Genomic DNA, 27924 nt, shown 5'->3' with positions numbered 1-27924 from the left:
TCCCCGAGGGCTGAGGAGCTGTGAGGTGTGGCAAACGGATGTCACACACTTCCCACAATTTGGACGACAAAAGTATATTCATGTATCCGTGGATACCTTTTCTGGAGCCGTGTTCGCCTCTGCCCACACAGGGGAGAAGGCCGGGGATGCCATAAAACACCTCATCCACGCCTTCTCCTTCATGGGCATTCCGAGGGAACTGAAAACCGATAACGGCCCGGCGTATAAATCCAGGGAGCTTCGTAGCTTCCTGCAGCAATGGGGGGTGGAGCACAAGACCGGCATCCCCCACTCCCCCACAGGCCAAGCCATGGTTGAGAGGACCCATGGGACCATCAAGCGTGTGCTACATCAGCAGCAGAGGGTCCTCAGGACAGAGTCACCATCGGTCAGGCTGGCCAGAGCTTTGTTTACAATCAACTTCCTGAATTGTTCTTACGAAGGTCTCAATCCGCCCATTGTCCGACACTTCGGCGCGAACTCGCTGTTTGGGGTCAAAGAACGACCGCAGGTCATGGTCAGAGATCCTGGGTCTGGAGGGACAGAAGGGCCACACGATCTGGTTACGTGGGGACGTGGGTACGCCTGCGTGTCCACCCCCACGGGGCCAAAATGGATTCCAGCTAAGTGGGTGAGGCCCTATGTTCCCAAAAGCCCAGGGTCTGGCAAAATCAACAGTCCGCAAGTCACCGTAGCAGCGTGGAAGCGGAAAAGGAAAACATCGATTGAGGAGAGCTGAACATCAGCTCCGGGCGGAGCCATCCATTTCCCTGCTGTGTCAAATTTAAGTAATGTATGTGTTTAGTGTCTTTCAGTTTTCCACATGGCGGCAACCCGAGCCGGATTCCCTGCTCCGAGGAAGTTCCATCTAACCCTCGGAGCCCTGATAACGCTCAGCCTGTGTCTCCCAGTCGTCGGATGGCTGGTCCCGCAACCAAAAGCAAATGTGTGGGCGACCCTGGCGCGGGCAATGGGGCAGGACCACATTTGCCTCGCGGCCACGTCAGCCGACAACCCACCTATGACCTGCCTTGTGGGGATCCCAAATGGGCCCAAGGAGTTACCCACCAAGCTCTTAGAGATCATGGAGCAGACCAATAGAGAGGGTGCTTCTAAGGGTCAATCCATCTCCCAGCTATCCCCACCTGATTCCTTTTTAGATGTTGAAATTACGTTCCCAATTAGAAATCCGTTTTTGTTGTGGAAAAAATATATATCCACCCTTTCCACCTTAAGTTTTCCCCTCAATGAATTAGAAATTTTAGGTTCATCAAATGCATCTTTTTGTGTTCATTTTATGTTTACCCCCCCTCAGGGTCAGGAGAGATCCTATCAGTTTATTTACCAAACCAAGAATGTTTACACAGCCAAGATATGGTGCGGCCGGATCGCCCATGTAGAGATGGCCTCAACAACTGATAGGAAACCCCTGGCCCTTCCCAAAGGTGTGTTTTTGATTTGTGGGGATAGAGCATGGGCAGGCATCCCCCCTTACCTTGTAGGAGGACCATGCACTTTTGGCTGGTTGGGCTTGTTTTCCCCCAACAAGACCACTCTCATGAATTGGCAGAGAAAAAATTCCACCAGCAAAAAAGTCCAAAAAAGAGATTTGGCCTCACTCGATGCCGACTGTGACTCGGAAATTATCCATTGGTCAAAAGTAAAGGGAGTGGCAGTCACAGTTTTTCTACCCTGGGTATCGACCACAAAAGCTCTAGGTGAGCTGGCTCACCTTGAGTGTTGGGTAGCAAAACAAGCAAATTTAACTTCCAATGCGCTGGCTGGCCTCCTATCAGATGAGGAAGTAACAAGGCAGGCAACGCTGCAAAACAGGGCAGCTATCGACTACCTCCTCCATGGACACCGGTGTGAGGAGTTTGAGGGGTTGTATTGCTTCAACCTATCATCAAAAGCCGAGGACGTCCACACTGCCATCCGACAGATGCGGGAGATGGTGAACAACATAAAAAGAGAAACAGACGACTGGCTGAGCGGACTCTTTACCAACTGGGGAATCTCCGGCTGGGTTTCCTCCATCATAAAGACTGTGTTGCTTTGTTTGTTTGCTTTGTTATTAATTGTACTTGCTTTCAGTGTACTAAAAAAGATGTTGTATAATTTGGTTTCTGCCACCTCACACTCCCCCACAGTTAACCATGTCACCATGCCATCAGAAGAGGACCATGAGGAGGAAGGACTGGAGTTGGAAGAGGTGCTGGAGGGGACCCCAGAAGACGAAGAAAGAAATCCGGATGAAGAAGAGCATAGACTGGGGTACCCAACGCAGCATCAGCATCACTGACCTCCCTCCTCCGTTCCAGTCCCACTCCTCATGAAAAAACAAAAAAGGGGGAGATGTGGTGGTGTGAGAATTGTTTTTATTAAGTTATTAAGTTATTTTTGTAATATTTTTAAGTTATTTTTATAATGGTTTAGTTCACTGTATACCCCTGTGTTCTGCATTGGTTTTCCCTTCTGCATCGGTTGTTTTGTCTATTGTAAAACCCGACGTTTTCTGTCATTCATCCCTTCCCTGCACCTGTCGCTGTCAATCCCCCCCCCCCCCCTCGTGGTCACCTGCCTGCCACTCAGAGACCCTTCCCTGGCTTCTAGAATCCTCTGGGAAGGGTGCCGAGTGATAGGCTGGGGCCCGGGAGACCCCCTCCCCTCATTTTGTGATTGGTCCCCAGCTCCATGGTTCACACCCCCGGTTAACCCCCCCGATCCCTGTGACTGGCTGACCGGTTGTCGCCACCCCCGTTTCCACCCACCCTTAAAACCTGCCGCACTCCTGGCCTCAGGGTCTCTTCTGGGCGGTGGGTCAGAGAGTGCTGAGCCCCGTGCTGCCTCTCCCCCCAAATAAAATCCTGCTTAACTGAGCCCAGAGGAGTCCGCCTTTTGATTGGCTGCCGTGGGTTGCATTTGCCATCTGCTGGCCATCGCTGAGAGGGGAACCAAGACCCCACAGGGAGGAGGTGGCTCGCCTGGCTCGTCACCCTGACCTCATACGTTGCCGCGGTGCACGAGACTGAGCTAGCCCGTGGCCGCGCTCATCAGCGCGAGGAACAGCACCGCGACAGCTTTCGGAAGTCGTCCTGCAGAACAGGCGAGGACTGGACCTCTTGCTCATGCAGCAAGGAGGCCTGTGTGCCGCCTTGAGAGAAGAATGCTGTTTTTATGCAGACCATACCGGAGTCGTGCGAGACTCCATGGCCGAACTGAGAGGAAGACTGGCCCAGAGAAAGAGAGAGAGAGAGGCCCAACAAGGATGGTTCGAGTCATGGTTCAATCAGTCCCCATGGCTAGCCACCCTTGTCCCCACCCTAATAGGCCCTCTCACCATGATACTCCTGACATTGATTTTTGGGCCTTGCATTTTGAACAAGTTAGTGTCGTTTGTTAGAAGACATTTAGAGAAAGTCGACATCCTATTTGTCGAACGCATGCAATTACCGTGAAGTGCGCTTGTTACTAACATTTTATACCATTTTTGTATCCTATTATACTAACTTTAACAGCTTTTGTATTTTTATGACATTTATACTTTTATAACATTTATACTTTTATACTTTTTTACTTAGTCATGGGAGGGGGGGGGAAATGTGGGAGATTAGGGACAGGCGGTCGGAAGATATCGCGTTGTACGGGCAGACAGAACCCCTCCCTCAACTCTTAGTTGGTTAGTGTCCTTGATAAGGTAAGCAATACCTAACTTGTAACGTAAGCAGACGGATGTGATGTAGCAAACAGAGGTTTTATAACTCCATGTAACCAGTTAATAAGCGCCATTAGCCGTCCACCACACTGGTGTCTGTGAGCTGGTGGTCCGAGCAGCCTGGGTGTGGCTGCCGTGTCGTTCCTGAACCAGGTCGCTACGCCTCAGCGGAGGTAACAGAGGGGTGGGCTGAGAAGGCATTTATGATCCTGCCTGGGGGTTTTTTTGTGATTCTGGACTGCTTGAGTGCTCCGATCTCTGATGTTTCTGTGAGTTCTTCCTCCCTCACCAGTGCGGCCTTGGCCTTGAACATCTAACATCACGAGCTACAGAGAGAGACAAAGACTGCGAGCAGATTTAACTCTTTCTTAGCAACATGAAGCTTCCAGAGCTTAGCCCTTCTCTGAGAGAATAAGAAAGGAAAGAGTGAACATAAAGACCAACAGCATGAAGTCAGTAGAGCAAGAGTGAAAAGACTATTGGGACAGAGGGTTGAAGAGTTGGTTGTTCTACTTTTACTTGAGCCATGGAAATGAACCCTATATTTAGATCATTCCTTTAAATCATGAGAAAGATATGCATTTGGGGAGATGATTGTTTTAATTTGTGTGTAGATTTGAGCAAAGGTGTTTGTAATGAACTAAGTAATATCCTATAAGATGCTTGAACAGACATAGAGATGAGAAGCCCTCTGTGCCAATGAAAAAGTGAGAAGATATCTCTGTACCTTGAGATGAAGAATCCTTTGCTTTGGAGTTATTAATCTTTAAAAGGTGACACCCCAGTATGCAAAAGTCTAAGACCCATGACCCATAAGCAGCTTGGGAAACTGCTCCTGGGAAGGTCACAAAAGCAGGTTTCTCTGGGCGGTTGTTTTTGTGACAGTTTAAAACCCACAAGAGAACTGTTCTTGGTTGTCAGTGGGATCCATGACTCTAAGAAAGACTCTTCCCCTAATGAATTGATAAAAGACTATTGTCAGATAGTGAAACTGACTGAAAATTACAAGTTTTGTCTCTTTATGTTGTTTTGTAAGAAAGTGAACAGTTTGTAAGGGGAGGGAAGAGTGTTTTTGGAGTTTCATTCTGTTTTAGTTTTTTTCCAACTTTCTTTTTTTTCTATTCTTTTAGTGTATGTTAATAAACTATTTGTTCATTTTTAAGGTTGAGCCTGCTTTGTTTTTTTCTCCTAGTCTCTCTCCCACAGAAAGAGTAAGTACCAAGACCAAAATTTAGTGAATGTAAAACCACTACATTAATTGGTGTTTCCGCCCGGTTTAAAATTGAAACTATGACAAGGATTGAAGAAGTGGACATTTTTAACTGGCCTTTTCTAAGGTAAATTATGAAGAAATGAACTGTTCTTTACAGCGTCTTAGTATTATTTGGGTAGAATGCTATTCTAATCAAAATTAAGGACTGATGTAATTGAGATTTATTTAGGAACTTTGAAGCCCCCGCTCTAGGTTAAAAAAAGAGGTCTCAGCCTTTGAGACAAAGATGATTTTAGACTAGAAGAGGTATTTGTAAATAGTACCCCAGATACGCTGAGAGGCCTTGCTGATAGAACATCACAGTCTGCAAAAACTCCGGGCGGCGGCAGATGTGTGACATTAGGAGCACTGGACTATTTTGTCTTGTAGCAAACGTCTTCATAAAAAGATCTTAGAAAGACTCTTCTCCTAAAGTAATGAGTGGTTATGTCTAAATAGTGAAACTGACTGAAAATCCTAAGTTGTGTCTTTCTATGTTGTTCAATAAGAAAGTTAATAGTTTGTAAGAGGAAAGAAGCGTGTTTTAAAGTATCATTCTGTTTTAGTTTAAGTTTTTCTTTTTCTCATTTTTTTTTCTTTCCTCCTCATTCTTTTAATATATGTTAATAAAACTATTTTTGTTCATTTTTTAAGCTTAAGCCTGCTTTGTTTTTCTCCTAATGTCTCCCTCCCACAAGAATTAATACTAAAACCCCTACATTATTTGGTGTTTCAGCCAGGTTTTATTAAATTAAAACCATTACAGGGGGTTGTGTTTATATTCTGTCTGGCCTAACTGCTCCCTTTCCAAGGGGACATGTTTATATTATTGTCTGGCTTCTCTCCAGGGGAGTGTGTTTGTATTAACACTGTCTGGCTTAACAGCCTCCACACTGCTTCAGTAATTAAGCTCAAAAACAGAGTTCAAAACCCTCTGAACCCTAGGAAAATGACAGCTAATAAATGAGGAAGCATTATCTGAGTTGCAGCCTACGTTAAATTAGTTTAAATGTACTTGGCTAAATGATATTAACTTAGAATGTGCAGCAGTTGTGCCTATAGTGAGATTATAACAAACAGGTCCTCTGAACAGGTTTTGGTTCAATTTTAATGCTTTTATCTAACCCTGGTTAATTAGAAAAAAAAAAATGCTCAACTGTCCTGGGTAACCCAAAATGTTATTGTATTCCATATCTCTCTGTGCGATATCATATGTCAAAATTGTTACTCTTGCTTCAAGACCTGGTAGCCAGAAACAGAACCATGGAGGCTGGCAGGTGCTGGGTCCTTTTAAGGTCAGGGACACTCAGGCACTCTCTCTTGCCCTTTCTCTTTCGTTCTTGCCATGAAAGCTGAGGCAGGTCTTTGGACCTTTTTCCCTTCTTTTTTTGCTGCCACCACCCAGGACAACCAGTTGTGGTGCCACGCCAAGAAAAACAGAACAGCTCCTGGTCCATATGGTTGCCCCAGCCCATCAGTAGTGCCTGGTTGAATCAGGAGGATATGGAGTCTGAGTTGTCCTAGCTGGCGGCCTGCTGCATTTGCTGAGAAGGCATAGTCCCTCCATGAGTTCCAGCTGCTAACCCAGTTCCAGCCACCAGAGGTTTTGGCCACCTTAGTCAACAGAGCTGCCACCGTCAGAGAGATAAGAGGGGCATTTGGCTGTTTTTTGGAGTCTAGGGTTTTTAAAAAATTTGTCCTTGTTCCGTTAGTTGTTGTTTGGAAGAAGAGGGAGTTTTTGCTATTGTGGAGGTTCAGTTGCTGTGCTGTTTTTCTCTATTTGTTCTCTCTCTTCACATGTGGTTGGGGGGGGGGGTGTTGTCCACCATTTCTACCTTTAATTCTCAGACCTCAACGTTCTTTACGGAGAGCACCATCTTGGGGGAAGGGGTTTCTCCAGCATTTTGTTTTCTTTGTTCCTGGGGAGTCCATGAGATTCAGCACCTGTGTATCTAGTGATTATTATTATTTTTGCCTGTTGCTGTTTTGTTTTTTAGTAAACTGTAATTTTTTCACTTATATCTTCTTGCATTTGTCTCTCCTTATTGGTGAAAGGGAAGTGGTTAAAACCAAAAGGGGAGGTAACTCATTTTGGTGTCCACCCCTTAAATTGTCTTAAACCAAGACATCAACACATTGCAAGATGAAGAAAAATTGGAACAACGTATTAGCTCCAACCACACAATGCCAGGGTAGACATTTATCTTCCCTAATTATGTTGTATATTTCATACTTAAGAGTAGAATATTTTTATGGCTACATGAGAAAGATGTATGCTGTAGAAAAACACCAGCAGAAAACAAGAGCTCACATTTAATTTTAAATTTAATTTGTCAAACAGAAGTTATCTATATACAATCAGTGTGTATTGTAATAATTCTTGTAATAGAAAGTCATTCAAATCTAAAATATTATCTGGCTGCATAGCACATTTGACATTATTGCCCATTTCAAGAGGAAAACCAATAAATTTCCAATAAATTTTGTCTGATTTGTATTCAAAAGTGTTCAGATAGTGAACACACCTTCTTTAAAACCTATAGACTGAAAAACTTTCCAGACCACAGTTTAGCTGAATATTTCCCATTTCATTACAACAAATCACAATATTGTCAGTTTAATAGAAAAACAAAACCAAAACATGTATCTGAGGCATCCAATAAAAAAGGGGCACTAAATGGAATTAAAAGGTTTCCGCCCCCATTTTTGCATTCTGAACAGTGATTTCATAGAAATATTTTTATTAAAAAGTGTTAGTATATTGACTCTGTGTCTAAAAGGACTGAGTAGGTAGGGAAAGGAACAAGCAAAAAAAAAATACATTTAATTAGTTTGCAATAATTTTCAGTGATTTCTTTTATTTTGAAAAAAGGCATTATTACAACTGACCACAAACAGGAGAAATCCTGGCTCCTTTACAGTTATGGGTACAAAACTTAAATATTCAAAGTTGTGATGCAAAGAGGCAAGGTGATTGCAGTATACAATGTAAATAAATAGCTTTGAAAAGTGAACAAATGTCCTTAGTAAAGAATTACTAAGAAAACAAAAAAAAAAACCCTCCTCATTTCTCCCTGAAACATGATCACAGGTCTGTGTTTAAAAACTCCTTTGCAAACATAATTTCAACTGTGCTCACCCTAAAACCAGTTTTATGAGATTCAGTCTGAATGGAGCAGTGTTGAGGTCCCTGTAAAAGTAAACATTTTCCATTTCTTAAAGAGGGAACCCCCCCCAAAAAAAAAAACAAAACCAACACCTGCCACAACATCTGCAGCACAGTGCAGCAGAAGTTTTAAATACAAAAATATTTTTCTATTGTTGGGATAATAGACCTTGCATCCTGGAAAGAAGTAACAATACCACAACTAACAGTATCCAGTCCATATCTTTCAAGTCACATAAGGCAATTACTGTGTTAGTTTACTGCATATGGCTAAAAGATGGTCCAGAAAATGTTAGTCTTTGTTATGTTTTCTGGCTACTCCATGTATGTTCAGGTGTACTTTTGTGATCTGATGAGCGTTCAAATGGAGATCTGTGTCCTATAGGAGATCTTGACCCATAAGGAGACCTCTGATCTAATGGTGACCTTGGGCCACTACCAGACGCTCTGTGGTCTATTTGCCAGTCTGAGTGGTACCTATAATCTCTGGAAGATTTATGATGGATATGCTCTGAAGTGGAACGATGATCTGAATGTATCCTGTGGTCTGAATGGGAACAGTGATTTGAATGAGGCCGACTGTCTTTTAAACTTCCTTCCAGGTTTGACCTGTGATCTCTGCTCCTGTGGTCATCCAGCTTTCTACGTTTACCATCATTATAGTATCTGAAAAAATTTACTTATTACTGAACACATAGTAAGGAGTACAATTATGTCAATTCAACAGAACTGCATAAGAGAAATGTCTTTACAATTTTGCGTTACTTAGAAAAGATTAATTGGTGTTTGCTACAAGCATACTGAAAAACCAGGAAAGGAATTTTTAACAGAGCACTTTACCTGCTGTCTTGTTTATAGTGATCCCAGTCTCTGTGGTCTTTTCCATTGCTGAAGGCTGAATAGGACCTTTTCCTTGAGTCATTTTTATTATAAGCATCTTCCTGATGCCTGTCCTTATGATGATCATAGTACTGAGACAATTGTCTATCAGAACTATCCCTGCTACTGTCATCATGGTTTGTATTCTCCTTCTGTCTTTCAACAACTGTTTAATAAAGCAGAGGTTATAAGGAAGCCTCATACAGTATAAAGTCTTTTCTTCACCCATTCAAACAGCACTTCTATCTGTCAGATTTAAAGCAATGTGAAAGTGGCATTATAGTTTGACAGAAACAATATCTAAATAATTGAAAGATAAATGCAGTAATGTGAGCAAACTGAGAGAGACCTCAGAAGTAAATAGAAGGCAAGCAAGCTAGAAATGTAGATATGTAGGACTGAGAAACTAAATTTTTCAACCTTACAGACTGAATGGAGATCAATGTGGTCTAATTGAGCAGGGAGTAGAAACCAGGTGCCTTTAGTAGAGAAATTTGAAACAGAATGGCAGGAAGTTCCTCTCCAAAGAGACAGCCCTAGTGAGAACACTAGTTTTAGAGGTACACCTTCTTAATGAAAGTTTTTTAGTGGTATTCCTAAAATAAATTATACTAATTTTAAACCCATGATAACATACTCTAGGTTTTATATAACATGATATAAAAGAAAGCATTACAAGAAGGCAACTGTGGGAGCATAGAAAAACAGTATTATTGTCAATAGTAAAGACATCCCATATAACTGATAGCTAACCATGACTTCAGGGAATATCTTTATTATGATAAGGCGACATTACAACTACTACAAACAGGTATAGAGCCTCCAAGAAATTTACAAGTGTTGAATTGGCCTCTCTCCCTTCTCAAAATTAAATATAAAAAAGTGTGAGTTTTTAAAAATTAATTTACTTACTTTAAGAGAATGGCCAAATAACTTGCTACTAAAATCTCTAAGTGCCAAATTCAGTTCATGCTCAGTTGAATTTCATCAGCAAACTAGTGAAGTTATGCTAAGTCAGCCTATCCCTATGATACCCATCAGTATGGGAGTTCTAGGAGACAGTTTTAAGTTTATTTCATTTTACATGCCATCATTTAAGATATCCAGCACAATAATATGGTCCAGATTTCTTACCTGGATTTCTAATTATATGTGTATTCACGTTGTTGCTAATATTCTGGTCACTGTGCTGCTAAAAGAGACAAGTACAAAAACTGTCATTGATAAATCCCAAAGTTGCATCAGAATTCTTCAGAAAATATCCTAAGAAAATAAACTACTTTACTATGATCAGTAAAATACATTTAAAGTCTATTGAGTGAAAACAATTGATATTTTATAATAACAATTATAAAACTTAGAATATATTTTTGTATATTTAGAGAGTCTGAAAATATTACCTGAGATTCTTGGCGTTTTTTGATTGCATGTTTATACAGCTTGTGCAGCTTTCTGGCATCAAATTCTGTAAACTTAGAGACAAAAATCCACAAGTTTCTGAGGAAAAAGAAAGAGGTTATAATTCTTTTATATTAGTTTTTATTGTGTCGTACAACAGAACATGGACTTAAATGAAATTATTTCAACTGTACTTCAGTAAACTGAATTAATTGTAAAGTCTGTTACACAGAATATTACCTAGCTGCACAGCAAACATTACTTAGCTGTATTTCAAACTTTTCAGAAATTAATTACTTTAATAATTTGTCATTTTGTAATATTTATCACAACTGAAGAATGCAAAGTGCATGAAAAATAGCATAATGGCAATTTTGTTAATAGAATGATTTGGCAATTGCATAAAAATGTAGCTTTCAATTTGTTGTGCAATTCTTCTGAAAGATTATTTGAAATATGTCAGAAAACTGGAGTATTTACTACTCAGTAAAGATTCTTCTGAACTTTAAATCCCTTGCAGTATAAGAAATTTGACCAACGTGCCCAATTTCCTACAGGTATCAGGGACGGGATTTTCCCACAAAATTCCAAAGCCTGGTCAAAGCTTTTGAAACCAAATGAGAAATCTGAAAGAGGATGGAAGCAGCATGACAAAATCTTCAATCCTAATCTATGCTATAAAAGAAGAAAGCAAAACAAAACAACACTTGGTGTCAAGAAGCTAAAACCTTAAAGACAAGATTTGCTTCTATGATTGCAGACACCAGATCTAAAGTCTAGAATTCTTTTAGCAAAGTTTACAGGTGGAATGCGTAAAAGACTACAGAATATTACTGTTCTAACTAGTGTTTGGTTCAGAAACATCTCAAGTGTGTCAGCTCAAGAAGCATCTATCTGCTCTTTCACTGTCATGATTTAAATATAGTTTTATCCTAGAGGTTTGCAAAACTAGACAAAACCAGCAAATGGTGTGCCCAATGACATCTTTATAAGAAATATAGCATGAATACCTCTACTAAATTCTACGTCTTATTAAAGAGAGATAAAGCACATATTTTAATAAACCATGCATAGTACTGTAGCATTACTATGAATTAATATTATAGTAGCTCTACTATACTCATTCTTCATTGAAAGGATAGTCAGGCATTGAAACAGGTTGCTCAGGAAAGTGGTGGAATCACCATCCCTGGAAGTGTTCAAAAAATGTATGGATGTGGCACTTGGAGACATGGTTTAGTGGTAAACATAGTGATAGTGCTGGGTTAACAGTTGGACTCAATGATCTTAGAGGTCTTTTCCAACCTTAACAATTCTATGATTCTATGATCCTACTATGAATTTCCATTTAAAGAAACATAACGTTTACCAAAGTGTCTTTAAGACATGGATATTGTTTTTGTATTTCAGTTCACCCCAATATTTTAAAATAAAGCAAGTACAAACAGCAGAAATATTCTGTTAACAACAGTCTGCAAGAAAATGAAACACTTGACTGAGTTTTGTATATAGAAGTGCAACCATTTTTGCAACCATAAAGGATTAAAGTGTACATTGTGATAAAACTAACTGCATTAAGAACTTCACAACAAAATATAGCAAGTTTATAAACCAACATTTTTCTTATTTTTTCCAAAGTTACCACCTAACAGATGCATAAGAACACTTAAAACTCTTATTTCATTTTGGAATACATTTCTGAGTATGTTATGATAAATGTTTTTTATTGAGTCAGTTAATATATGATTTAGAGTATATTTTTAAAAAGAATAAAGGATTCTGCAACTCAAAATCATTCAAAGTTAAACACATACATTTATAATGGCCTGTTTTTAGCATGAATAAAAACCAAAACCAAACTTCAATGTTGAAAAAGGTAGATTCTTTAATGATAAGAACTCTCTTCCACTAAACATTAAATATACTCTAAATACAGTTATTTTCTCTTTGCGTTTGGTTTTAAAAAGTAAGAGGACTCCATCTACTGGAAAAAATGCATTGCTATACAAGTATAAAATAGTGAAACCAATAAAAGCTGTAACCATTTATAATCATCTTTTTATAAGTCCTTATTTAATACAGCAGAAGAAATAGATAAATGTAGAATAAGAAATGAGAAATAATTAAAAACTATTCCACTTAATATAAGCTATTATGGATTTTCCTTTTTCAAGAAAAATTATGCAGAATAACTTACTTTCTCCACTGTTTAATTTGTTCAGGATTTGTGTACTCCTTTAGACAATCAGTAATGTGGTCCCCAATTTTGATTAGGCACTGTCTAGTATGCTCCAGCTGTTCCCTTTCAGAAAGGCCTTTCTCTGGTCTATCCAATTGTTTCAATGCTGCTTTAACAGGCCTCATTCTTTCTTTGCACTGTAAAATTTTTTAAAAAAGAATACATTAATTCAAAAATAAAAAGATAAAAATTGTAAAACATGACTCACCCTTACACAGGCAAAGACAGTACTGTTGTAAGCCAAATGAAAAACAAGTCTTTGCTCACAGCTCTTTTAGTTTTACTATAAGATTTCATTTGGAAAAAAGTAGCTTTTTAAATCCAGTTGAAATTTTACTCCTATATGAAAGCATTAAATTGTATGTAATGCATATTAAAGATTTAAGAAAGCACTAAGTTAATATAAAAGATTTTCTGAGGGAAAGGAATTACTATGTTTTACAATAATGGGTTTAACTTTCAGCACAAGTATATAGGATAAGAGTTATTTTACTTTTTAGAGCTTTGAAAGCGATACAAACTCAGTGCCAAGATTAGGTATCAGAAAGTTTAATATATTTTAAGTAGATACTTTCTGCAACAGTTAAACTTGGCATTCAACAGAGGATCAGCATTACTTCTCTGAGCAGCTTTTAAGCCTGAGTTCTATGCAGATACTAGGATAAAGCTAGTTTAGGTGCCTAAATTAGTAACAGTGATGACAACACGTACTCATAGATCTATTTCATATGTGTATGCTTGAATTTTTACACTAATTTAAACACGTTAATAGTAAATACAGATAAACCAGTTAGCATTGTTTAAATTATAGACCTTTGCTTGGAAATACCATTCAATCACAATGGCAAAGCAGATGAAATGCCTATTTTTACCTGTCACAAGATGGCCAAGAAGTCAAATGAGTTAGCCTCAACAACCCACAGCAGTAATTTCCATTTGAAAAGATGAACATGCTAATTAGATTGCATCTGATCATGGCATAATGATAAATATACCTTCCAGAACAGAGAGCCTGGCCAAAAAAATGTTCTATATGCAAACCCAACCTATAATTGCTCCCACTAAGGAAGGAAGACAAGTCTGTATATCCAGAAGCAAAAACATGAGGGATTTTGGAGAACATCACCATCACTGTGTCAACATCTAGGGACAACTCAAAAATCAGTGAAGCTGTTCCATTACCAGATCATGCCATTAAGTAATTAAGCAGCTACATTACCTATTGCACTAACCACAGCTTAAGCAGCCTTTAAAAAGACAAAGTACACTGCTTAAGTTAAGTGTAGAGGTCAACAGAGAAGAGCAATTGTACATGGGAATTGTGTGATTTTCAGTCACCTAGCCACTCACAAGATATCCTGGAAATTATAGATGAGTCACTTATAACATCATTTAGATAAAAAAACAAAATGCAAAACAACAATCCCCACAAAGGTAAACTAGTCAGTACCATACTGATGAGAAAACAAGATCATTTGCTTCTTACAGCCAGCACCACAGTAGACCCAGTAAACCTATCAGTAACAGACAACTGCTGAAAGTGGAATGATAGAACTTTTACAGCAGAAAAGTAGCTGCTCTAAGTAAATTCTTAGCATCCTTCCAAAGTCCCCAATTAACCTATAAAACGTTACTTACCTCCCTTTTGTTCTTCCAATATTGTTTCTATTGTGGTCAAAAGTAGTGATATAACTGAAATTCTTTTGGTACCAGAGATATTACTCCATCAAGATATTTCTAAGGACTTTAGGATTTGTTCTGAGATGTTAATTTTGAGGAACTAAGGATTTTTAGGAAAGTTAAGATAATAAGTTGCTGTATTAGCTGAAGTAGATAGGTAATCTTTGTTCACAGTTAACAGAAGCCGGATCTTAGATAAGCTACCCCGGATCTTGTAACTCATTGCTTGTCAGGTTTATGTTTATGTAGTTGTGCTTGTAATGAAAAACAAAATGTGGTAAATAGGACACAAGATAGCTGCAGATTTCCTGCTTAAAGGACCCATTGAACACAGGAAACTGTAAGTTCTACCAAAGATTCATTTGTCATGAATGCATTGAAAAGGTAGAAAGGTCAGGACGAGGAAGACTCATCTTACTTCTTCATTTTAGGTGACCCCTCCCCAGAAGAGACCCCCCGACTCATTTTAAGAAACAAAGTACGCATGCTTAATAGTCTTTTTGCCAATTAGCATACAAAGCAAGAAATGGGAGGTGACAGGGGTATGAATATGCATTTGTATTTTGGATATTCAACACTTTTGTAAATAAAAGGCTTTGTAATTACCTGTGAATTTCACAGTGCGAATTAGGGAAATATCCCGCCGTGCTGCCCGGCCGTAATAAACATACACTTTCTAACTTTAAACTGTTAGAGAGTCTTTGTCCGTCACAGTTGGGTATCGATACTACATCAATACCCATATTTCTTTAATAAGTCAATTCCTTCCTCTGTCTAATGCAGGAAGTCTGTAATACTTCAAGAGCAACTTCTCTTGTTATCTTACAAAGAACAAAGGGGTATTTGATAAGGCCAAGTCAGAGACTACAGCAGCTGCATTAAAATTCATTCATTTCTGTCCTTTAAGAAGCAGTATCCATGAATTATTCTTGAGGATGGATCTTCACAGTCCACGTTTTAAAACTATCCAGCACACAGACAACTAGACAAATACTCTTCACTATACTGCATAAATGCTATAAAACAAAACTGCTCACCTGAAAACAAATCTGAATTTAGTATAGTGTCGATAAGCCTTCACTGATCTAAGATTTTACTGGCAATAGATATCTGTATTATAATACCTAATAGCAGAATCAAAAACATCAGAAATTGTGCTCATTTAGAATATCAAGTGTAAACAAGGGGCTTACCACACCAAATGTCCTCTGATCCAGTTCTTCAGTGTCTTCTGATATTGGAACGGTTTCACTAGTTGCAGTAATATGAACTGGAATATCCAACAATGAAACTTTTTTATTTTTTTCTTTATTTTCAGATTTGAGTTCATTTGCCTAAGAACAAAACATGAAAATTTATCTGATAAGCAAACCTTATTTTTTGGCTGAAATGATGCTGTAATTAGGCAATCACTGCATTCTCTTCAATAATAAAAAGAAAAAAAAATCTGTCATGCAGTGATAGTATCTTTTATTTTCTCTCTGACGGATGGAGGAGAATGGACAAGTTTCTTGCACCACTTGCACTCTCAGTCCCACTAAGCTATATATCTTTAAAATGGTAATTTCCCATTTCATTTGCCTGTCCTTGTACTTACAAGTGGCAAAAATAAAACTTCACATGATGCAAAAGATTCCAATGAAATGACAATGATCCAAAATATCTTTTCAAATCAAAATCATCCACAAAAACCTGGTGGCCTTTTCTAGTGCTGTATAAGAAAAGATAAACCTAGTTACCTTTTCTTCCTTTACTTCTTTTTCTTTCTGTGTGGATTCTTTTAGTTTGCTTTCTCTCTTTTCTTTAATATTTTTTAATTCTTTCTTATCCTCTTTTTCTTTTTTCTCTCTTTTTAAATGCCTCTTATTTTCTTTTTCTTTTGTCTCTCTTTTTTCTAGAGCTTCCATCTTTATATCAATATCTGGCTCAGGCTTTTCTTCATTTTCTTCTGCTTTTATTTTTTTATGTGGACATTTCACTGAAACAATCTCATCCTGAAATACACAAGCATATATGTCACATCAAATGGAGCTTCAAACTATACAAGTTTTGCAACCATCAGATTAAAATGTACTTTTTTCTGTTTGTGATTTCTTTAGACTTAGGTTTAACACCTATCAAATGGAGCTGGATGCAGTTGCAAAACAAGATGAGCACTACTTACTCATTTCCTTGATGTGACACAAAACAAGTATTGATTGGGCAGGGGTAATGGGCATGTGCGAGAGATTAAACTTTTAACATTAGCATTTTAACATTTTAACATTTAACTTTTGTATTACCAAAGAAATCTGCCCCTGTAAAAAGTAGTTAAGCTGCAAAGGACTAAAAGCAATAAAGAAGTAGACATCACAAGACTGAGCTGATTTTTTGGGGTATGGTGATGATAAAAGACTTCTGTTCTGGTTAATTTTGTTCCAGTAACTTTTGTGTGACCCGAAATTAAACAGTCACAGGAGAAGGGAACAGAGTTCCAATGTTTGCTTTTTCAGAGATGTTCTAAAGAATCTAGTGTTTTTTCAGCTACCTTCAAAGTCACAAAATTAAGTGCAACATGACCTCTAAACTTAATTTGTTGTTTTTTTTTTTTTTGTCTCTAGTGATTTCTGCTGTGTGATAAATTTAAATAAATGAACCAACAAAAACAGAGTCCTAAAGGAACACATCAGAAGTAATAAAAACATAACAAAGTTGAGTAGCTGATTAGAACAATATTTATTGAATAATAGTCAACATTGACAAGTCAAAGGGCCCTGATGGGGTGCACCCATGTGTGCTGAAGGAACTGGCAAACATCACTGCTAGGCCACTCACAATCATCTTTGAAGGAAGACCCAGAGAACTACAGGCCACTCAGCTTCACCTCAAACCCTGGAAAGGTGATGGAGCACCTCGCTCTGGAGGCCATGTCTATCCCCATGGATGACAAGAAGGTGATCAGGAGTAGTCAGCATGGATTCACCAAAGGGAAATCATGCTTGCCCAACCTGACTGCCTTCTACAATTGGACAACTGGCTGGATAGATGAGAGGAGTGGATATTGCCCACCTGGACTTCAGCAAGGCTTTCAACACTGTCTCCTGGGACATCCTCATATCATAGTGGACAGTGAGGCAGATTGAGAACTGGCTGAAAGGCAGGCCTCAGTGTTGTGATCAGTTGTAGTCTAGTTGGAGGCCTGTCACTAGTGGTGTCCCCCAAGATTCAATGCTGGGCTCAGTATTGTTTAATTTGTTCATCAATGACTTAGATGAAGGAGTAGATGCCTCCTCAGCAAGTTCACTGATGATACAAAGCTGGGAGGAGTGGATGATACCTCAGAGGGCTGTGCAGCCCTTCAGAAGGACCTTGATAGGTTGGAGAGATGGGCAGGAGGGAACCTTCTGAAATTCAACAAGGGCAAATGCAGGGTCCTGTACCTGGATAAGAATAACCCCAGGCACCAGTACAAGCTAGGGGTGACCTGCTGGAAAGTAGCTCTGCAGAAAAGGATCTGGGGGACCTGGTGGACAACAAGGTGTCCATGAGCCAGCAGTGCCCCTGTAGCAAAGAAGGTCAACAGTATCCTGGGGTGTATTAGGAAGAGCAGTGCCAGCAGGTCAAGGGAGGTGATCCTGCCCCTCTATTCAGCCCTAGTGAAGTGCATCTGGAGTGCTGTGTCCAGTTTTGGGCTCCTCAGTATAAGAGAAACATGGAACTCCTGAAGTGAATCCAGCAGAAGGCTACAAAGATTATTAGGGGACTGGAACATCTCACTTAGGAAAAAAAGTTGAGGGAGTTGGGTCTCTTCAGCCTGGAGGGGAGACATCTGAGAGGGGACCTTATCAGTATCCCCTTATCAGAAGGGAGGGTGTCAGAGGATGGAACCAGGCTCTTCTCAGTGGTGCCAAGCAATAGGACAAGAGGCAATGGGCAGAAACTGGAACATAGGAAGTTCCACCTGAACATGAGGAAAAACTTTACTGTGAGGGTGACTAAGCAGTGGAACACACTATCCAGAGAGGGTGGAGGGTGTGGAGTCTCCTTCTCTAGAGATATTCAAGAACTATCTGGACACAATCCCGAGTAACATACTCTAGGGAACCTGGTTTGAGCAGGGAGGTTGGACTAGATAACCTCCAGTGGTCCCTTCCAATCTGACCCATTCTGTGATAATGAAAGCCCTAACATACACAGAAGCATTCACTTGCATGTCTCAAAACACTGTTTATGTATGCTGTACTTTCTAAACAATCTTGATCTTTTTTCCTGAGCCTGAACAAAAGTTGCTACCTGAAGAATCATAATCAGTAGTAAAAATGGATTAGTCAGAAACATTAGTTTCATATTTAGATTTTATAATTGCATTTCGAGAAGATAAAATGATCAAGCCTTTATATGAATGATGTTTACCTCATTATACTCATCATCATCAGATTTTTCTGAGGGTGGTGATGAGTCACTTTTTATTTCTTCTTTAATTTTTTCAGCCTTCGTTGGTCTATTCTTCTTACTTCTTGCTTTCTTCCTCTTTGAATTGCCCTGAATGCAAATTAGCACCTTTATTATGTCAACTGACAAGTGTCTGCATCACAGATGCAGAAAAAGATTTTGGTTTTTATGTTAAAAAAAGCATTCAATTTATTTATTGCCACTAATGACCACCACTTTTCTCAGGATTGGAGACAGAGCCTAATGCAACAGTAGAGAATATTTACAAATAAGGGATAAAAAAAAAATTAAACTTGCAATACATTCCTTGAGTTAGTCTCATACAGTACAATTACCAATACAGAGAAAAATGACACAAAGAAGAGTGGAACTAAGAATAAAACAAGTATCTGCTGACATTCCCATAGGCATATTATGTTATCTCACTACTGAATATTAAGCTTAACTTACTGCACCAGTAAGTCTTTGCACTTCTTTTCTTGCAAGGTCTTTATTCAGTAATTTAATGAGGTAATCTGCACGGGTCTGCAACTGCTTTGCCTGCGGTTTCTTATCTGGGTCATCAGGTAAAATCTGAGGAGGACAATGGTAGCATCAACTACAAGTGCACATTATCAAATTAGGAAGCTGTTAGTGTGGAGCACTGGGAACAGAAAAAGCTGAATAAAAAAAAAAAATAGGTAAAAAAACAATCCATTCCAACTATACCTGACCAATATCCAGGCAACTTCAAGGAATGGACAACTTAAACATTTTATTTTTCCTCAAACACACAACTAATGTAGTCTTGAAAATACTCTCACTAAATTTACAGTCAACTCAAGAAACTAGCCTCAGAATTCTGTTTCCACTCTCATAGTTTATCTAAAAAATTCAGAGCTCCTGTACCACTGTCATTCACAGATCTCTTAGTTCTGCCATGTGCTTCTAAATGCATTAACTCATTACCACAGGATATGCAGAAGTCAAAAAAAACCCAAAACAGTGGTTTCATAAAACCAGCAATTAATGGAAGGCAGGGGCAAGATATCATTAAACAGATTTATATATAACCCTAGCTCCTCAAATCACAAAGCTACAGGTTGGCAGTACCATTGTGTTTGCTTCTCTCTAGTATTTCCCTAAATGTTTCTCACTACTTCTAAGCAGCCATTGCACTACTACTCTGACAAATACAGCAATTCTCATGTTGCAAATAAAAGTCAGTTTCAAGCAAAGAAAACAGTGATAGGGAAACCAAACCAACTTCCCTCCTAAAGATCAAGAATAAAATTACAGAATTCATAGAATTATTTAGGTTGGAAAAGACCTCTGAGATCATTGAGTCCAACCTTTGACCAATCATCACCTTGTCAACTAGATCATGGCACTGTCACATCCAGTTGTTTCTTGCACACCTTCAGGTATGGTGACTCCAACACCTCCCTGGGCAGTCCATTCCAGTGTTTAACAACCCTTTCCATGAAGAAATTTCTCCTGATATCCAACTATAATCTCCCTTGGCACAGCCTGAGGCCATGTCCTCTTGTCCTGTTACGAGTTGCCTGGGAAAAGAGGCCGACCCTCACTATCCTACAACCTCCTTTCAGATAGTTGTAGAGAGTGATAAGGTCTGCCCTGGGCCACTTCTTCTCCAGGTTAAACAACCACAGTACCCTCAGTCACTCTTCATATGACTTACTCTCTAGACCCTTCAGCAGCTCCATTGCCCTTCTCTGGACTCGCTCCAGCACTTCAATGTCTGTCTTGAAGTGAGTGGCCCAAAACTGAACACAGGATTCGAGGTATGGCCTCACCAGTGCCGAGTAGAGGGGGACAATCACTGCTCTGGTTCTGCTTCCTACACTATTTCTGACACAAGCCAGGATGCCATGGGCCTTCTTGGCCACCTGGGCACATGCTGGCTGATGTTCTGCCAGCTGTCAACCAACAGCCTCAGGTCCTTTTCTGCTGGGCAGCTTTCCAGCCACTCTTCCCCAAGCCTGTAGCGCTGTGGGGGGTTGTAGTGACCCAATTGCAGGACCCAGCACTTGGCCTTGTTGAACTGAATACCATTGGTCTTGGCCCATCAATCCAGCCTGTTCAAATCCCTCTGCAGAGCCTTCCTACCCTCCAACAGATCAACGTTTCTACCCAACTTAGTGTCATCTGTAAACTTACTGAGAGTGCCCTCAATCCCCTCATCCAGATCATCAATAAAGATATTAAACAGGACTGGGCCCAATACTGATCCCTGGGCATGGCCATCCAGCCAGTTCTTAACCCATCAAGGAGTGCACCTGTCCAAGCTGTGGGCTGACAGATTTTCCAGGAGAATGCTGTGGGAGACAGTATCAAAGGCTTTGCTGAAGTCCAAGCAGAAACATCCACAGCCTTTTCCTCATCTACTAGGTGGGTCGCCTTGTCATAAAAGGAGATCAGGCAGGTTAGGCAGGACCTACATTTCCTAAACCCATGATGGCTAGGCCTGATTCCTTGGTTGTCCAGTATGTGCCATGTGATCACACTCAGGATGATCTGCTCCATAAGCTTGCTGGATACCGAGGTCAGGCTGACAGGCCTGTACTTCCCCAGATGCTCCTTCCAGACTTTTTTGTAGATAGGCATCACATTGGTCAACCTCCAGTTCTCTGAGACCTCCCCAGTTAGCCAGAACTGATGATAAATGATGAAGAGCATCTTAGTGAGCTCTTCCGCCAGCTCCCTCAGTACCCTTGGATGAATCCCACCTGGCCCCATAGACTTGTGAGTGTCTAAGTGGCTCAGCAGCTCACTACCTACTTCCTCCTGGATTACAAGGGTGCTATTCTGCTCCTCATCCTTGTCTATAAGCTCAGGGGGTCAGTTGTTCTGAGGATAACTGGTCTTACTGTAAGACTGAGGCAAAGAAGGCATTAACTACTTCTGCCTTTTCCTCATCCTTGGTGACAATGTTCCCCCCTGCATCCAATAATAAATGGAGATTCTCCCTGGCCCTCCTTTTGTTGTTGACGTATTTGTAAAGACATTTTTTATTATCTTTCACAGCTCTGGCCAGGTTGAATTCTAGCTGAGTTTTCGCCTTACTAATTTTCTCTCTACATGACCTAACAACATCCTTGTACTCTTCCTAATCTGCCTGCCCCTTCTTCCAAAAGTCTGGAAATAATTCAAATTAACACAGCTAGAGCATTTAAACTGGGGAAGCAAAAGATGGAAGAGAGAATTCAAGTGACACAAATACATAGAAATACAGAAACATACCAGACTCTAAGAAGGTATACTTCAACTGAATACACAAAACCTTAAAATCTAATAATTTACCAAAATGATACAAAGGAGTACAACTGACCTAACTTCTGGGCAAATTCAGTTATCATAAAATAAACTCTTTCAGTAATTGTTCTTATTAACATTATTACCTAAACAAAAAAAAAATCCTTGATGAAATTTTGCAGATGACATACCTTCTGTGTCAAACTGAGATCAGGATCCATTTTTATCATTTCCCAGCTGCCATAGCCATATTCATAGATACCTATTAACAGATTGGAATCATCTTCCTTACCCCAATCTATATCAAAATGAGCTGCCTTGGTGTGGCATGGGATGACATATCTAGTAGAAATAAATTAGAAATATAAACAAGCAAACTTCTCAAACTTAGTAAAGGATAGAAGAACACGCCACATATCACTGAGATCCTGGTATATTTAGTAAGTAATCCACATAACTATCAGGCTTTCTTACAATTTCTATAAAATATTTATTCAAATCAGTACCAAAACATGTTTTAAAGGAGATCAAGATTAAGATATATAAAAAAAAAGTCATCTGTCTGTGGTCGTGGACTGAGTCAGAACTGGCTAGCCATGAAGATAAGCTTAAAAATATTACTCAAGTGTAACTGCTCACTGAATAAGCAGATAGTCTAGGGACTATGATACACAAGGTAGTAAGCTAAAAAGTTCATAGGTCTAAACAACTACCAGCAATTACCATCTGCTCCATTTTGACAAATATTGCATTCTCTCAGGCAGAGGTGACACAAAGCAGTTCCTCAAGGAGTCTAATTTCTAGCCTGGAATAATTAAGAGTAACTGAACCCAGTCCCCAATAAATACAGTTCAGAAGCCAAAGCAAATACTGGCTTCTAAGGAGAGGGAAGAATAAATTAGGAAAGGATGTGGAGCAGATTTCTGCTGCCAGTTCTTAAGAGGTAACGGAGTGGCATGAGTGTCCTAGTATACTCAGTCTGGATTGCCTAAATATATTCATAAAAATCTTGAATAATTTTCTACATTATGGGTTCCTTCAGGAAGAAAAAAAATACCTTTTCCTTTCTTCTGGATCTGCAGGAATGGATTTGTGCAATGGTGCCAACTCTTCTTCATGAGAAATAACTAGCTTTGCATTTACCTGCACTCCTGATATTCGGAATGTTGGGCCTTTAACTTTCCCAAATCTACCTCCTTAAAATAAAGGAACAAATTATTAAAATATTTAGCTTTTATGTGTATCTTATAGACAAACACAGAGAAAAAAGAAAGTTTGATGCTATAGCAGCAGACATTAAATTATAGGAAATTATTTTTTCTTAACCAAATGCTTTAACTAAACTCCAGAACCTCAAGGTCTTCCAGTTAATAGTAGCAGATTAATTTTACATTTCATGGTAAAGCAAAAACATATTGCATTCTACTATGACAACTCAGCGAAAGGGGGAAGAAAAACAAAACAAAAATGTCTTCTTACTAAAATCCTTTTTTCTAAATCACCTAGCATGCTAACATTTTGTTAATGCTTTCCGCAACACAATTCTTTTGTTGTAATCAGAGTGCAAGAATCATTCATATCTCTTTGACACTTTTAATTCCTCTCCCCCACCCCCAAACACACTTTACCTGTTCTTTCTTGGCCAAAGGAATTGTCCTTTAAAGCCTTAATGCATCCATTATGTACAAGTTCTCCCAGACGTCTAAGGTCTATCTCAGATTTATCAACTAGCTCAGCATCTCTAGCTATAGCATCTAACCTGGAAGAAAAGAAATATGTTTTTACAGCTCTAAAACTTTAGTATTATGAATGACTCCTTCAGATTTTGAAAGTAGATAGGTGATCCTGTAAGTTATCATTCATCCACACTTGCTATACTGCACAAAAATTTAATCCATGCAGTTAAAAGCAGCTAAAAAAAGAATACAGAAACTATAAAAAAGGGTATTTCACATAAAGGACTATACAACAGGAAATATAAAGGATCCTATCTATGCAGTTTTGAGTTACATTTCAACACATTCTTTTAAATAGAAAAGGAACTATTATTAAGTGTATGGTTTTATTCACTTATCAAACAAAAAACCTGAATGACTGTCATTAATGCCGAATTAACAGAAGAGTAGGTTAAGTATAAAGAAAAAGCAAGCAGTCTTGCAAAATGCAAAGATTTATCAAACTGGCTGTCCACACGCATACCGTATATGATGAAAGGAAAACAAAAATAATTTAAATACATGTCATAGTACAGGCAAAAGATTAGATACACGATTTCCTCTTCAACCTAAGCTTTCTTGGTGTACTGTTTAATTTTAATGGAAACAAGGTACCAAATTGCTATACAAATATAAGCAAATTAGTTTACCTTTCAAGTGGGCCACCAAATTTCTTGTAACTCTTTATAAACCTAATAACAGAAAATAATTTTGCTGTTAAAAAAATGTATGCTTAACTACATTGGTTTTAAAAATGTATGTGCAAAGTCTTAGTACGAGGCTATGTGGACAATGCAAAGAAAATAAGAACTAGAGAGACTAGGACGGCTTACTATATGAAGACAACCCACATTTAAAACCAGAGTTCTATTTGTTTTAATGATATAAATAAAACAACAGAAGATAAAATTTATTTCAAAAGTTACTTTACTAATTAGTTTCACAAGACAAAGAATTCAGCAATGTGATGTGTCTAATTATAAAAATAAAATGTGGATTTATAGTAAATTGAGAATTCAGAGATTATGTTAGGTCTCTCATAATAAAGAGAAGCTAGCCGCAATTTTAAGGTGATTTTAAGACTTAGGAAAACAACATGAAGGATAAAGGAATGGAAGCACAAGAACACCCCTGACAAAAGCAGCAAACCATTATATATTAGATAAAATGAAAAGGAAACAATGGTCTTAAAGGTTATTTATATAATCAAAAATATTTTATAAGCTGTACAGTATTTTAGAGAAAAATGAATATTTAAATTATAGAAGCAAAGTAGCAATTCACAAACCAAAGTAAAGCAAAACAATTTCTACTCCTTCTCCCAAAGAAGTATTTTTAGTATCAAATATTGTGGGACCATCTGTACAGATTCACTTATGTACTGGGTTTTGCTGAGATAAAGTTAATTTTCTTCAGAGCACCATATCTGCTAGTATGTTTTGGATTTGTAACTAAAGCAGTGTTGATAGCATGCTAATGTTTCAGGTCTTGCTTAACAGTGTTTTCACAGCATCAAGGCCTTTGCTGCTTCTCACACCATCCCACCAGTGAGTAGGCTGGAGGTGCACAAGAAGTTGAGAGGGGGCACAGTTGGGACAGCTGACTCCAACTGACCAAAGGGTTATTCCAGACCATATGATGTCATGCTCAGCAATAAAAACTGTAGAAGGAGGGAGAGGGGCTATTTTGTGTTATGGTATCTGTCTTCCCAAGTAGCTGTTATACATGGTAAAGCCCTGCTTTTCAGGAAATGGGTAAATGCTTGCTAGTGGGAAGTGGTGAATTAATTCCTTTTCTTGTGCATGTGGCTTTTGCTTTCCCCATTACACTGTCTTTATCTCAGCCTACAAGTTTTCTTGCTTTTACCCTTCTGATTCGCTCCCCAATCCCTCTGGAGGAGACTCAGCAAGCAGTTGTATGGTGCTTAGCTGCCTACTGAGGTTAAACCACAACAACTTATCAAAACAATTTTTTTTTTTTAGTTTTAAAATGCATCATATAACATTAACACAATTACAATTACAAGAAATTTAAAAAAACATAACTCATTGAACCTTTTTGTAGAACATTTTTTGAACTCAAGGTATTCCTCACCAAAATAGGTTCAAATTCTGCACGAGTTCCTTATGTCAGCACCCCAAACTACTCAAGAGTAAAGCCTTAAATGCCTAGAATAAAAAATTTTAACTAAATAAATGCAAAATAGACTAGTTTCCATATTTTCAAACTCTAAAATGACAAAAAAAAAAGTTTTGTCCCTTTAAACATGCATATCCCCCCACATTTTACCGTCTAATCTCTGCATCACTAAATCCTTTAATATTTTCTCGAGGAATAGTTCGCGGTCTTCCACGTTTTTTTGGTCGTTTTCTTTCTGAGACTGAGTCACTATCAGATCCAGAATATCTTCTCCTCCTACTGCGTTTCCCTTCACTTCCATTAAAGCTGATCTGGAATTTCAGATTAAGTAGTTCAAAGCTACATGACTAAACATTTTATTAATATGTTATCTAGCCTGTCAAAAATGAGGGGGGGTGTGGGTGCCACACATGAAAACCACCCAACCCAAAAGTACAAGCCAAAACAACCGCAATAAAAAACCCTAATAATACCAACAACAAAATCAGTTAGTCAGTCAAAACCCAGAGATACCTGTTTTGCACAGTTTCTCATCCTTGGCAGCATATATATTTCTTCAAGCTCTTTTTGTCTTTCCTCCTCTTCTATTTGTCGCCGCTGGACTTCTGGAATGATTTCTTCCCAGTTTCTTAAATTTTGTTCTGGTTCCAACTCAATGTCATCTTCATCCATATTTGAAAAGTTAGCCACCTTAGATATTGGAAGATAAGTATTTTCACCAAATCAATACATGATTTACTCATTCAAAGAGCCAGTAATTAATATAATAGGAAAACTTAGTTCAGAATGACACATTTTATTCATTTGTATATACACAAAATGTACACATATGCTTCATGAAGGACTGTCTTTAATGAAAATATTTTCAAAAATGAAACAGAGTGCATACAACATGGCTGAATATAAAGATAAGAATATTTTTCTTCTTTTACATGTTGAGTACTATAAAAACACTATGAAATGCATACCCAATAGCTGTGATTGTTGTTTAAATTCATTCAAAACAGAGAGCAAGTCTAACTACATGTCAGAGTTAATATGAAAGTATAATAATGTAGAACTAACTAAACATTAATAAACTGTAAAAATCACAGTATATTGCAAATGAATGATTAGCATAAAAATTATTTACTACTCTACTGATCTAAAGAAGTCCTGCCCTGATTTAAACAAAACCAAACAAAACCACACCAAATTTAAACAACAGAAAGATCCACAAAAACAAAGAAAAAACACCCCAATCAACAAAAATGCCTCACCATCCACAATTGGACTCACCCAATATTTTAAGTATTATCCAGTTAAGCATATCTGGCATTCATGTTTACATGGGTGTTACCCTGGTTTTTCTGAGTTTTTTATTAGCCTTTTGATTTTCATAAATGGAGTCAGATCTTTTAGTTACTGTAGAATATTAGAGCAGTTCTTCTACCTTTCCCACAGAAGTAATATAAACAAACCCTTTGTTTTTCATTCTTTGTCCTTTGTTTGCATATTTCTAACCTGAAAACAATTGTAACTGACAATTCGTCTGGCCACTGAGGCTGAGGGGTGGAAACCCCAAAAAGCCAATCTTCTGCTAGACCCACAAATGTATAAAAGTAAAAGAATAAACAAAGGGGTGTCTTCTCTCCGCTCTTTCACCTGGGAGCTGGATCAGAGGAACCTCTGCAAAAATCTCTTGTCTGCGTGTGATTGCTTTGTGTTTCACGGTGACACATGGGGGCTGAACAAAGTTTCTACAAGTCATCAACTAAGAAATCCAAATTTCATTCTTTGTTTTAAGAAGTACTACAGGTGCTTAACAGCATAAAACATTAAATTAAAAACAGCTCTCCCCAGTATGCTAACAATTAAATCAAGGACTAATGTATTTGTAAATATCTTTCTTATTTTGTTAGCAAAATATATTATGTATTTTACATGCTTGCACTGGCAGCAATTACCCTATTGTATTGGTTTTGCATGGCCTGTTTTTTTTTGTTTTTTTTTTTTGGGGGGGGCGGCCACAGAGGTGGCTTCTGTGAGAAGCTGCTGGAAGCTTCCACCATGTCC

At 38.6% G+C, this 27924-nt stretch overlaps 1 protein-coding gene across 8 annotated transcripts in view; it reads right to left on the bottom strand.

Moving 5' to 3' along the window:
- Positions 1–7275: 7275 nt before the first annotated feature.
- LOC120764827 (chromodomain-helicase-DNA-binding protein 1-like) overlaps positions 7276–27924 on the bottom strand; it is a 109590-nt gene continuing 88941 nt past the window's right edge. For 3 of the 8 annotated variants that reach the window (XM_040088888.2, XM_040088886.2, XM_058423871.1), the window contains 15 exons: positions 26383–26559; positions 26020–26180; positions 24381–24422; positions 23644–23774; positions 23073–23211; positions 22207–22357; positions 19211–19333; positions 18722–18850; positions 16069–16323; positions 15523–15663; positions 12608–12786; positions 10413–10509; positions 10147–10204; positions 8974–9178; positions 7360–8799 (listed from right to left, as the gene is read on the bottom strand). In XM_040088888.2, coding sequence (XP_039944822.1) covers positions 8436–8799; positions 8974–9178; positions 10147–10204; positions 10413–10509; positions 12608–12786; positions 15523–15663; positions 16069–16323; positions 18722–18850; positions 19211–19333; positions 22207–22357; positions 23073–23211; positions 23644–23774; positions 24381–24422; positions 26020–26180; positions 26383–26559 — 2352 coding nt within the window. In that variant the 3' untranslated portion in view covers positions 7360–8435. Of the gene's footprint in view, positions 8800–8973; positions 9179–9291; positions 9549–10146; positions 10205–10412; positions 10510–12607; positions 12787–15522; positions 15664–16068; positions 16324–18721; positions 18851–19210; positions 19334–22206; positions 22358–23072; positions 23212–23643; positions 23775–24380; positions 24423–26019; positions 26181–26382; positions 26560–27924 lie in introns of those variants that run through there. The other 5 variants (XM_040088884.2, XM_040088885.1, XM_058423870.1 and 2 more) reach the window with 4 other exon arrangements.

This window comes from Hirundo rustica, chromosome W (assembly GCF_015227805.2).
Source record: "Hirundo rustica isolate bHirRus1 chromosome W, bHirRus1.pri.v3, whole genome shotgun sequence".
In the NCBI taxonomy this organism is placed as follows: Eukaryota; Metazoa; Chordata; class Aves; order Passeriformes; family Hirundinidae; genus Hirundo; species Hirundo rustica.
The sequence above is the reverse complement of the archived record's forward strand: the minus strand, read 5'-3'. Positions and strand labels throughout refer to the sequence as shown.